The following is a 13,047-nucleotide window of genomic DNA, read 5'->3' as shown; positions in this document are numbered from 1 at the left end:
CAAGAGGCACATACAATGAAGTTACTAAAGTTAAACGTACAACTTCCTTCTGTCACCTGAACCAAGACACAACAGTTTTATGTAGTTTGCTAAACCAACAGTGAACTGTAGGTACAGTGAAGGGCGCAAAAAAAAAGTGACCTACAGGTGTTCATATATATTGAATCCCACGTTGCTATGGTCATCCCTACCCAAGGCGAGCTTAAAAGCTGGTCTAGGCATGCATAAAGAAACCCAAATCCTATTTTTTGGATTACAAAGCATTTCCTTGTTCAGTTTAATGTGCACTAAAGTGCATTTTGCCTTGCTTGTCCACACTAGACCTTTCAGATGTGGTATTAAACATGCTTCGACATGCTTGCAAAACCACAACTAAAAAAAGCCTAACGTCTACGTTTTGTATTTCATGCGGAATTTGTGTTTAGATCAAGCATCACTCTAGTCAAGATAAAACCAAATCCTCCCTGGCTACATTTTGGCAATTGTTCTATCACAACGATTGTACAGTTGCCTCTATCCACATTTATTATTTAGTAATTTGATGTTATTTAACATTTCAAATTACAACTGAATTCACTTTGATTCCCAAATTTATCTCCCAAAAACTCTTTCAAAGAGCCATCATCAGTCAAAAAAATGCAGGTCCAAGCCTTAAGCATTAATTTTCATTCTTGCAGTTCATAGGAGTATAAATGGTGTGGGTAGTTTTTCCTGAAGCAAAAATTAAATGAAGTTAATAAGCTGTAATTTCCTTTTTGAAACCTAACCACGCACAAGTAATTACCTGACACTATAAATACTACATTCAGTTGGCTAGACCAACAATAATCACATTCAATCCTTCTGCTCCGAGATCTGTTATTCACAAGAATAACTAAGAGCAAACAGCCACCTGTGAAATTAATTGTTCAAAATATTTAACTGTTTAAGAATCAATGTTAAGATGTGTTTGTAGAACTGGAAATAGAAATATTAAACATTCATTGCAGAAGAAGAGCAAGGTGGGCATCAAAATACATTTAAACATTTTTCACCTTTTCTCTACATAACAATAAAGGTAACTGAAGATGCATTTAACTGATGAGCAATAATGCGTCGTTCTGCACTTTCCACAAATGCTCTGTGAGCAAGAGCAAACAGACTAGAATAAAAAGTGAAGACAATCAAGGAGAAAAATAAAGAATAAACTAACTTAGTTTGGTACTATTTCTTATTGAGTGACACTGATTCTTTTACAACACTTCCTTCAAAATTTCCCCAATCGGTTACAATAAAGTTCACAAGTTTTGGCACTGGTACAGGAATATTTGTCCAATCCTACACCATGTATAAATGTTTCTTCTTTCTGTTGTCCTGTAGCTGGATGGAATGCTGTGCTCACATGAGAATACTGCTTACTTGCTTTCAGACACAGAGCAAGCATTTCCATATGATATTGCATAGCATTATGCTTATCAGTCCATCCAATATCTGCAGTGAAACTTAGAATAAGAAAATATTAACTCTAATAGTGAAACAACTCAAATCTCACAATAATAAAGGCACTTCTTTTTTTTCCTTTTCTTCTCCGCATGGGTAGGTACAAACTTGGAGGCTTTTGCTAAAACCAGGACTACCTAATAGTTTTTCCAGACAAAAATTCATCTAGTCTTACCAACTACTGATGGACCCATTAAAAATGTACAGTTCTCTTCTTGATGTTGTTATGCAGATGCACCACCTGCCTCCTTCAAAAGACAGCAGTGGAACGAGTCTTGAGTAAGTCTGGATTAAAACCTTGTAAGATCCCTTAAGTACTTATAACCACACTGTCACTAAAGATTATGTGCTAACTAGACTTACTTTAATACTATGATCACAAAAAATTTAATAGGAATAATAGTTCACTAGGAAAGAAAAGCAGAAGACATTTGCCTCATGTCTCTGCTTCAGTAAAAAAGAAAATCACGTTGGGGAAACTAAGATGAGTTCAACACCTAAGCATGATTGTTCCAATATAATTATGTCTATATAGGCAACATTTATTAAGGAGAAATCTTTTAAAGACCAAGTCACACCATATTTCTGTTTGAGGAAATAATTATTTTTTAAAAAATAAATTTCTATGCTGCCTTACGTGGAAAAGAATTAGAATGACTTACTCCTAGAAGGCAAATATGTCAAAGCTTTCTGAATTATTTTCATGAATTAAATTTTAAGAGAAAAGTTGTTGTTATTATTTTATTCAGTTTTAAAACACATTTATCAGTGAATTAAAAGTTCTCCTGTAACAGGTTTCTTTGCTGTTATTAAAAAAGTTTAATGTTGCTGGTAAATTAACACTGTTCATCTTCAGCTGTGACATAGCTCTGTTCTTAGTCCTTCCTATGGAATTCAGTATTCAACAGTTTCAAAGATGGGAAAACAAAAACAGATGACAAAAAGAATTGTTAAGGAGAACCCTTTGCCTGGTTCACTCACTATAAATTGGTGAATGGCTGATGAAAATCAAGTAGCAGTTTGAAAAGTGTGCCTACCTTCCCTCCTTTTACAGTAACTCACATGAAATTCAGTAACCTTCCAGCTATTTACAAAGTAAAAAATAAAAACAGTAAAATCTGAACAGCACAAGGCCAAAGACAGAAGAATGCTGAAAAGAAGAAAGCCATCCATTAGCAAATTAAAACATTTCCCAATGTTCAGAGAAGGCAAACACAAGTCAATCACAAAGACATGGAAAAAGTATGCAGGCTGCAATATTCTGGCTTACTACAAAGGTGATACGGATCATTATCTTTAATGGAATGGATATGGAGTATTAAGGTGTTGGGTTTTTTGTTTTTGTTTTGGACAAGGAAGATGACTTCCTCTTCAGGGTTCCCTTCTGAGTCTGATTAGACAGAAGACAAGACGGGTTAGTTCAGTTACAGCCCAGAAAGTCACAGTCTGAGAATGTCTTCAAATGCATCTCAAAGGAAAACGTCTTTCTGTGGTCAAATGATTTATTGAATTAAAGAAGAGGAAAAACAGAAAAACAAAAGTGTCTTCCATTATTACTGGTGTTCTTTCTCTGGAAAGATATTTATTTATGGATTAACTGGGAAATCATCACTTTCAGATTTTTTCTGTATGAGAAATATCTCCTTGAGGCACAAAAGCAATATGAATGTGTCTTGGAAATTCTGTTGGAATGCTTTATTAATGTTAATAGCAGTATCAAGTATTTGATCTTCATTTGTTTGCCTTCTCTTGGGTTCTAAAGATCTTATGTCTGACATGCTATCATTCCTGCCAGATGAGTAGAAAAATGAGAACTGGAAAACTACTTAAAAAACAAAAACAAAACAAACAGGTTTTTTTTTGTTTGTTTGTTTGTTTTTACTTCTGGTTTTTAATTATGTTTGAAAGGTCATCCATGAGAGAGAATGGTCTTCACGAGAATTCTCTTAATTTCCCAAAAGGAGGGCAGAGAACGAGGTTTTTGTTTGCTCTTCTGCATTGAAGTAAGGATGGGGCCCCTACTCCAACTCAAGATGACAGCCTATAACATAACTTACTCTTTCCTTTCCAGCAACTTGCTGCAAAATGTGAAAAGGCAGATAACTGCAGCCTTTTCTGTCGGCTTGTTTTCACTGTTGTATGCAACTGTGTGCTCTTGCTTACCCTGAAACTAATCCTGATAAAGAGATGGACAGAGTTGGAAGGGTTAAAAAAACAATACTTACACTAAGTATGCCCAAAGGATAAAACAGATCATATTTTTCACATACTCAGACAGTTCACGCACAGCAGCAGTTCAGAGGCAACTATGTTCCAATAATCTTTGAAACTAGCTTTTTTCCTTTTTTTTTTTTTTAAATAGAGACATAAGTAGACAAATCTACAAGCTAGATTTTGGCAAGATAAGTTTCTGAAAAAAAGGCATGACTTTGAAGTCTAAAAAGCCAGGCGATACCCTTAAAACCAAGATTTATCCAGGAAAATCCTGAAGTTTCTAAGTAGGTGATGATTTTGCAAAAGCAAAGCAAGGATAAAAGCATGCAGACTGCATGTTATGAAACATTTAATAAAAATGACTGAAGAAACTGCCTCAACTTCCCATCCTCTCTCACAATTTATCTATACACCTACATAACTTTTTACATGTAAAAAACAAAAGCCTGTCTAGTCAGCAGCTAATAAATTGTTGAGCTCTGACCTAGATATGCTTTTAATTACCTTAGACTAGTTTGCATATCAAACACAATAAAACAATCAGCAACTGTCTGATGCTGAAACACTGCAGTAATGGAAAGCTACCTAGAAACAGGTACAGGTGAACTCAACCTGACAATTCCAAACTACCATTTGTAATGGCCCGTTTCTTAAAAGCCCAAAAGCAAAAATAAAACTGCTCAAATACTTCATGATGATCTAAGACAGTCATTACTACAACACTCATTATTGCACCTTTCCTAGTTCTTTTCATATTTGTCTCTAACACTTCACTATGACTTATTCTGTAACTAGCGCTGGAAAACAAACATTGGTGTAAAATATTACTTTATTCACTGACAAAAACAACAAAAAACAAAACCTGACAGGGACTGTAGGTGAGTGAAAGGAAAAGGCCACCATTTTTGACATTTTGCTCATGTATTATGTATTTTAAAACAATATTCCTTTTTAACTACACAAATGAAGGTTAAATAAAGAGTTGTTTTGCTAGCTTTAGTTAAAAAGCTAAAAAGTTAAAAGTGCCATACAAGAAAACAGTCACAAGTGAGAATAAATAAAACATGCAGGCAGAGGTAACAGTTATCATAACCCCTTGTGCCCAAGTTATGTGCTGAAAAACATTGCAATGCAAGTGATCCTGATGCAGAGAGCATCACGCATGGATAGCTTAAGTTTGATAGTTGCCTGGTGTTCTGTCAATATTTTCCTCTGTCTTCTTTTCCTGGCTGTCCTGAACTTCTAAGTCCTCCTCAGGTGGATGGATAATTACTGAAGGAATATCATCACTGGCAGAGGACACCAGCAATTCCTTGCCCTGAAGTGAACTTGGCTGGGCACTTGTGGTTGGCAGGTGGCTGCAGGTAGGACTGGAGGGTGGTGTGTTTTGAGGGGTAGTTACAGGGGTTGTACACCTTGAGGTTGCCGGGGTTCCAGCTCTTGAAGAAGGAAGAAGGTAATTGAGAAGAACAGACAAACGGTTTTCTCCTCTCAGGGAAATATTTGAGGCAGAGAGACCTGTTCGCAAAGAGTGGCGGGAGGCTGAAAGGCCTTCCCCTGAGATAAAACAAATGAAACACCATGAGGCTTACAACAGAGAAATACTAAAAAAAAAGAAACAAATATGCATTAACAATTTACATAGTAAATTGCAAGCTTTATGGGCCAGAAGTGTCAGACTCATGCAAGTAAGACAAAAGATAAGAGCAGATCTGATTTTAGACATTAGAAATGTCAGAAATTACTGATAAGTACTAATTAGAACACCAAAGATATGTGGGAGAAGATATTATTTCAAAGTCAGTAAGATATCTTTTTTTTTTTTTAAACGTAAGAACTAAACAAAAATATTCTATCTCTTGGAACTGACTCTTAAAATTTCCTAGAATTTATAATTTATTCCAAATTACACAGCAGCTACCCCCTAATGCCATCCAAAAAAAAGAAAACCAACCCATAACAATCATTAGCAGCCAACACATTACAAGACTTCACATTTAACTGCATCTATTATATACAAATAATTGTTAATTTTTAAAAAGAATTTTTTTTTAAAATGAACATGATCAAACTATCTAATTACATTAAATACAACAGTCTTCCAACAAAGCTCTCGTTTTAATAGGAAGTTTTCTAGCCAGGTGTAGTCTTAATATATAGTTTTAAAGAGGGTACGAAGAGGAGTTATGTGGCCCCTTCTCCATCTCTTCTTGCTGTGACTTACCAAATATCCCCATTTGCCTAAAGCCAAACATATTTCTCCAAAATTCACTGTCACTTTTCTTGCCCTATCTGGTCTCAATGTCCCACTATTTTCATTTTAAAGAGAACATAGACTTGTCACAGTTTCTTCAGATTTCTAATTCTTCATAAAGCAGGAAGCGAGACTGTCTATCTTCACACCAACGCTTCCATTAGAAGGTTTAGTGAAACCATTCCTCCTGTTTACAAAAAAAAAAACTACTGCTCCTGGGATGGCAATCTCTTTGAGAGGAGTACTGGCTACTTCTCCTACAATCCCTGAAGTCCAAAACATGCTGTTTTCACAAAATATGCCATCAAGCAAAAAACAGCAAACTAGACACATTTAGTCTCACATTTGTAGTAGGCATTATACAGAGACCAACACGCTAGACAACCCTAGAATAATTTGTTAAAAAGAGGCAAAGAAAATATGTTTAGGTAAATGTCACATACATTTTTTTTCCTCCTCTAACAGTGGAAAAGTGGGTTCTACAGATAAAAATGATTTAAAATAAGAACCAAAGCCCCAAAGCTCAGCTATCAAAACCGCAGTACAGTGAAGACAAAAGGACCAATAAAGAAAACTGGCTGATTTTGTCTGTGTTAATCACTGTGGTAATAACCACTAGACTTGTCAGTATGTTTATGTTGAATTATGAACATAAGATGTCCTAATCCTAACACACACAGCTGTACAAAGAGACTAAAAAGTATTATGCACTTGTGTTTGTTTTACCAGTTAGTATACGGCAATTATATGAGGATAAAGAAAAAATTAACTATCACATGAAAAAATTAGATCTGGTTGATACACATGTTAAGGGATGGATAAAACCAAGTTTATATTTGAAATTTTCACATTTGCTACACAAAACAAGAAGAGTCAGAAGCTATATAGAAGTTATACTCTAAATCAGTCACATTTCCATTCTAGAAAAAACTAATTCTGAAACTTCTGGTGAAACGTTTAACCATGCATCATATATTCACTAGCTAACAATGTGTGTCAGAAAGACTGGGCTAGAGTATACTCCACATATGGATTGAACTTGGATCACCCAAACACATAACTAAGAAGAGTACATGTTCTGAAAAATGAGGCATTGTCAAAGACTGGAAAGGAACTTCATTGCAAGAAGTAACTCATGAAATCAGTACTAAGTTTTCACTAGACTAAGAAATTCAACATGAAATTATACATGGCTTAGTTAATGCAGAGCACAAGGAAACACAAAATAGAGAAGGAAATAGAGGCAATAAGAATAAAAGTAAGCTGCTCTGCAGTATTTTTTGTTATCTGCACTTTAGAACTGGATGCCTCAAGTAAATTTATTGACATTCCAGATTTTTTTCAGGAATTCGTTCAATAAAAGACTTAGAACAGCCTCTAAATACATTTCTTGTGTGTTTGGTTTTTTCTTCCCCCAGATAGATCGTTCTATACAAGACATGGTAAAAATTAACAGTTTCCAAGGTAAAAGTAATTTCTTCACCATTAGGATAGTGAACTCTTTTTAGTCATATAAACATAATAATGCTGAATTAGAGTCACTAATTGTCAGCATCGCCGAACTCATCACATGACCACAAAAATCTCTTGCATAAAGACCGAATAAGCAATTACGAGCCACCTGACAAATATATATACTATGCCACGATGCTGAAATTCCTCAAACATTATACATTTTATTCAAGCATATCCTAAAAAGTATTAGGACCAACATGGGTCTATTTCTGCGCTTCAAAACCATAATGCATGCTACATATGCGGGCAGAAGTAAAGCATTTGAGTAAATTCAAAAATAAACAGAAACATTAGCCATAGCTAGACATAGCACATACTGTTATCATTAGTTCTTTGCTTATCAAGAAGGAAACACTTATCTGCTAATATCAGCTGAATTTTCCTTCATCTCCCAGTGAGAACATTATTTAACAGGTTAGAATAAATTGGACACTACAACTTATCTCACCATTTCGTTCAAGCAAGTGAGGGTCAGAATGTTTCTTGCCTATATCTGCAAAAGACCGAACCAGGGGAATCCGATTGCTGAATTTTTTCTCGTTCTGATGATGGTGCCTTTTTAGAAGAGCCTCTCTCACATTCTCCCTTATGGATTCATCCAGCTGGCCAGAAGCAATCATGTTGTCCAAAACCATATCTACATAACAAGAACATAAAAATCAAAATTATATACACATATCAGATCTTTCCTTCTACACACAAACACTGTAGGTGAACCAAATCACAGGAAAAAAATAGAATCTATTTTACAAAAAGTACCTTCTCAACAGCAAAGTCATCTTCAAGAATCTAAATGAAATTTCAAAGATGTCACTAAACAAGCAAGTAAGTAACGCACATGTGCATCCAAAAATACTATTTATTAGTAGCATCATTTTAAGAAAAAAGTTACTTGATTTTATAATTTACTCTGTTATGTATTTCAACTGCCAACTGCAACTTTCTTTTTAAAAACAAAAGCATCTTTGTATTCAGCAACCCTTCACTAGAAGTGAATGCAAAGACAGAAAAACACAACAGAGAACGGACACCTTAAGACAGTCTTAACCTGGTGTTCACTATTTTGAAAGTATACAACTACATTAGACAGAAAGTTATTACATAATAGGATGAATTCCCTAATTCCTCTATCACCTTCAGATGCCCTAAGTTCCTGAGGCCTTCTACCTGACTTCATGTGATTCACATACTTTCAAAGAGGAAATGTAAAACAAATGCTAGTCTCATCATCTAAAACTGACTAGTCAGCTGTCAACAACATCAAGTTGTAACGTGGTCTAGAGGACCCTACTTGAGCAGGGAGGTTGGACTAGATCTCCAGAGGTCCCTTCCAACCTCCAACCATTCCGTGATTCAGAAGGGTATATCATCCATATGCTTACATGAAACATGGAAGTTTGCATGTCTGGGAAAATATATGCTGTGATTACTTAACAGGGTTTTGTTTGTTTGTTTTACTGTTACTTAGAAACAAACACACATAAACCTGCACAAACTAACATAAAACTACGTGACACACAACTTTTAAAATCTATTGTTCTATTAACTCATGCATCAAGAACCTAGCTGCACTAGTACACCGTAGGTGCACAGAAATTCTCACAATGAGAAAGGTGACAGCTCAGAACGCCTTACAAGCAAAATCACATGCGAAAAAGTCTGTCAGTGCGGTGCAGCCTCTTTTTAGGATTACTAGGTAACATAGTCTTTTGCTATGGCTTCTCAAAACGGAACTTCTGCCCTGTTTAAGCGAGAACCAAGAATACCTCCTAGGTATTACTAACTCAGGGAACCAGAACGATACATTTATTGCCTCATGCCCTGCCAAGGATTACTATCCTACATGCTTTCATAATGGCACCCAACATTAACTTCAAATTCATGCAATCTCCTCATACATTCCAGATCCACCTAAAACATTTGCTACTACAAAAATTACTGTTTACACAGAATTAAGCAGTAACTATCTTTCTTATGAACTCAGACTACTGTTAAATGTATTTATTAAAACTCAATAACCAAAACATTACTTTTGCAGAATATGTACTGAACACTCTTCTTACTCTGTAGGTCAGGAAAAGAGGAAGGGAACATCAATTTCATGAGAGGATTTTGAAGATTCAAAAAATAAATAAAAAATATATCGGTGCCAAAGCTTTTATGCCAAAACACTTTGTCCATCACATACATGTCAACCAGCCCTAAGCCTAGCATGATTCCTGGGAAGGCATTCCAGCGTGGTATCTGTAGCAAGAGATACCAGGAAAATTACGTAAAGCTAGTTCAAAGGAATTCAGGCTACACATATATATGTATATATATGAAAGCTTTCAAAGCTAATTTTATAGTACCCAATATGATGATGTGATTAGTGAGGACACTCAACATAGTAGGTCAAACAACATTTACATAATTTAGTTCTGCTCACCTCTTATGAAGGTGAAAAAATACCAGATGTGCAACACTCAACTGCACTAATGGCATCAAGTTAACATCAGCCAAGTTATGATTAATAATTATGGTACTAAAATGCACAAATAAGTCCTAAAATGTTCTGGAAGATATTTACATTTCATCTGTAGAAACAAAGACAAAGAACACATTGAGGAATTAGAACATAAAGGTAAAGTTTGGGCCTCATCCTAAAATATGTAATAAAGGAGGTCCCACTCATCCAGTGCAGATGCTCATAAGTGAAGTTTGCAAGATCAGCTCTTTACAACCAGAAGAAGAAAACTGCAGTAAGCAAGCACATACCTATTCTTCAGTACAGTATTTTTAAGAACATAAAAAGACATCATCAAAAGCATTTCAAGTTACAGATTAAAATTTAGGAATAAAATATTTCAATAAAGTTTTGCTGTAACCTGCTATCTCATCTAGCGTGTTTGCTCTCATGTCCAACATGACCGTCCCATTAAGAATACAGCTTCGTAGTTCAAAGAGACTGTGTAGAGACAGAGTTGCTACGTAAGGTTTGCTCCATCGATCACCTCCATCTTCAACATCCTCTTCAAATTTTAGCCACCTGAAATGGGTACACATACACATTTATATTCTTCATGGAAGACAGACAACTTGGCAAGCAACCCCATCCTTCCCTATGACTTCTAAACAACACAGAAGAGGAAGACCTGTCAGCTCATACTGGCTTTGATTTCTCAAACAATTCAATTAATTAATGGTCGTAACATTTTCATCTTGGCCTTTATCCATGCTCAACTGTTTTAGTTTTTGCCAATTTTGTTTCATCAGGTCTCAACAACACCTGTCTACTCATGAATTCTTATGAACAATGCGCTACTTGATCTGCATCTCAGCTGTCTGAAATGCTTGTATACAATATTTGAGTTTCCTAGGATGCCAAGTCAGATGTTCAAGAGTTAGGCAATATTAATATGTTTTACTATATTATTACAGATCTTGATTCTGATTCACAGGTGTGATGCAACTTGAACTTCTGCAAAAGCTAGCACGCACTAAGATAATTGGAAGTACTGCATCCAGAAGAGTGTATTACAACATATGTAGAAGTAAACAGTTTAACTGATATTGGCCAAACATAATTGTGGCCTCCTATAACATGCATGCACTCAACTTTGCAAAAAATTAATCAAATACTTCCTAAAAAGAACATGTGTAAATACCTAATTTTATTTACGTTTGAGAAAAAAGATGACACCAATTTATCACCAGTAACAGAGCAAAGATTTCTGAGACAGTAAATACTATGCTACATGGCTGAACACCTTTATTAATAACAAACAGTTGTACCTTTCACAATGCTCAGCATGGCGAGTTTTAGGAAAGTCAACATAGCATCAGTAAGACTGAGGGTCTTTTGAGAAAACATATGAATTCTTCCAAAATTGGACAAAAAGCATAAAAGTTTTAATTCGCTGATCCTGAATTTAACGAACTCCTATAGTTCACAATAATTTTAACTTAGACTTGGTTTGCAGTTCTCTGAGACAAAATCATTAGAAAATATACCTTGAAACAATCTACTTTTAGCTTACCGAGCAGTTTCTTTCCATTCATATTCCTCTCCATCCCTGAAGCAAAGTTCATCCATTTCAGTGAAGAGATCATGGGGAATGTGTTCATCATCATCTTCAGTACCCAGGATAAACTGCACTCGTTGGGACGGCGTGTCTGGAAGAAAATGAGAAACCCAACAATTAAAAGAACTCACTTCTATTATGCAAGAAGCAAAATGTAATACTTGAATATCCTGGTCTCAGAAACATGCAGTACAATATTCTGTTCAAGAGTGCACAGAAACAATAGAAAGAGGGACATTTCTTTAAAAGGAGGCCCTTTTAAAATTTTGCTCTGTTTCTGAAAACAAAATAACATCTGGAAATTTATGTTTGCAATCTGGTAACAAAATGAAGTATTTTTAATTTTTCAATAGATTAACGATATGAAAACAAACATCCTCAGCATAACTGGTAGGAAAGTGAAAAAAACACACACCATACACTAAAAGGCTAGGAACCTTCTTTTCACTTTGAGAACACAAATGATTCCACCCTGTCACAGATGATACTAATTAAGACACGTGAATAAAAAAGCTGATGGACACAAACAGCTCAACTGATAGATTGGTTGTCCAGTTCTGAATAGCTCAAGATGTCTTTCCCATCTTGCCCCTTCTCCTCCTCCAAATAGTGCCTCCCCAGACATATTAAAGCAGCAAGCTTTTCAAAAGCCTGTTACTATTCATATAAGATGGAAAAAAATTAATAACTGTCTCATTGCAGGTCTGTAGCACTGTACATAAATTAGCATAAGAAAGTAGAAACTACACATAAAATGTTGAAGAAATATTTAACTTCTCATAATATAATAATAGTGCGTAATAAACCGTACATTTACACATGCGGAGAAGGACTTGGGGATACTGGTGGATAAAAAGCTCAATATAAGCTGGCAATGTGTGCTTGCAGCCCAGAAAGCCAACTGTATCCTGGGCTGCACCAAAAGCAGTGTGGCCAGCAGGACAAGGGAGGTGATTCTCCCCCTCTACTCTGCTCTTGTGAGACTCCACCTGGAGCCCTACGTTCAGCTCTGGAGCCCCCAGCACAAAAAAGACACAGACCTGTTTGAGAGAGTTCAGAGGATGATCAGAGGGCTGAAGCACCTCTCCTATGAAGACAGGCTGAGGGAGTCGGGTTTATTTAGCCTAGAGAAGAGAAGGATCTGGGGAGACCTTATAGCGGCCTTCCAGTGCCTAAAAAGGGGCTACAGGAAAGGTGGGGAGAGACCCATTATCAGGGAACGCAGTGATAGGACAAGAGGTGATGGCTTTAAACTAAAAAAGGGTAGATTTAGGTGAGATATATGAAATAAATTCTTTACTATGAGGGTGGTGAGACACAAACACAGGTTGCCCAGAGAAGCTGTGGATGCCCCATCCCTGGAGGTGTTTAAGGCCAGGCTGGATGGGGCTTTGGGCAACCTGGCGTGGTGGGACGTATCCCTGCCCATGGCAGGGGGTTGGAACAACGTCATCCTTAAGGCCCCTTCCAACCCAAGCCATTCTATGATTCTATGACTCTACCTAAACATATTAAAATGTA

General features: G+C 36.1%; 1 protein-coding gene across 9 annotated transcripts in view; it reads right to left on the bottom strand.

The window, feature by feature from the left end:
* The window catches only part of SLC4A7 (solute carrier family 4 member 7), a 145,015-nt gene that overhangs the window by 31,470 nt on the left and 100,498 nt on the right, over window positions 1-13,047 (bottom strand). For 7 of the 9 annotated variants that reach the window (XM_083825909.1, XM_083825908.1, XM_083825910.1 and 4 more), the window contains 4 exons: window positions 11,482-11,617; window positions 10,330-10,490; window positions 7,911-8,099; window positions 4,882-5,250 (listed from right to left, as the gene is read on the bottom strand). In XM_083825909.1, coding sequence (XP_083682035.1) covers window positions 4,882-5,250; window positions 7,911-8,099; window positions 10,330-10,490; window positions 11,482-11,617 — 855 coding nt within the window. The remainder of the gene's footprint in view (window positions 1-4,881; window positions 5,251-7,910; window positions 8,100-10,329; window positions 10,491-11,481; window positions 11,618-13,047) is intronic. The other 2 variants (XM_083825914.1, XM_083825916.1) reach the window with 1 other exon arrangement.

This window comes from Anser anser (assembly GCF_964211835.1).
Source record: "Anser anser genome assembly, chromosome: 2".
Taxonomy (NCBI): domain Eukaryota; kingdom Metazoa; phylum Chordata; class Aves; order Anseriformes; family Anatidae; genus Anser; species Anser anser.
Note: the sequence above shows the minus strand (reverse complement) of the source record. Positions and strands in the feature narration are given on the sequence as shown.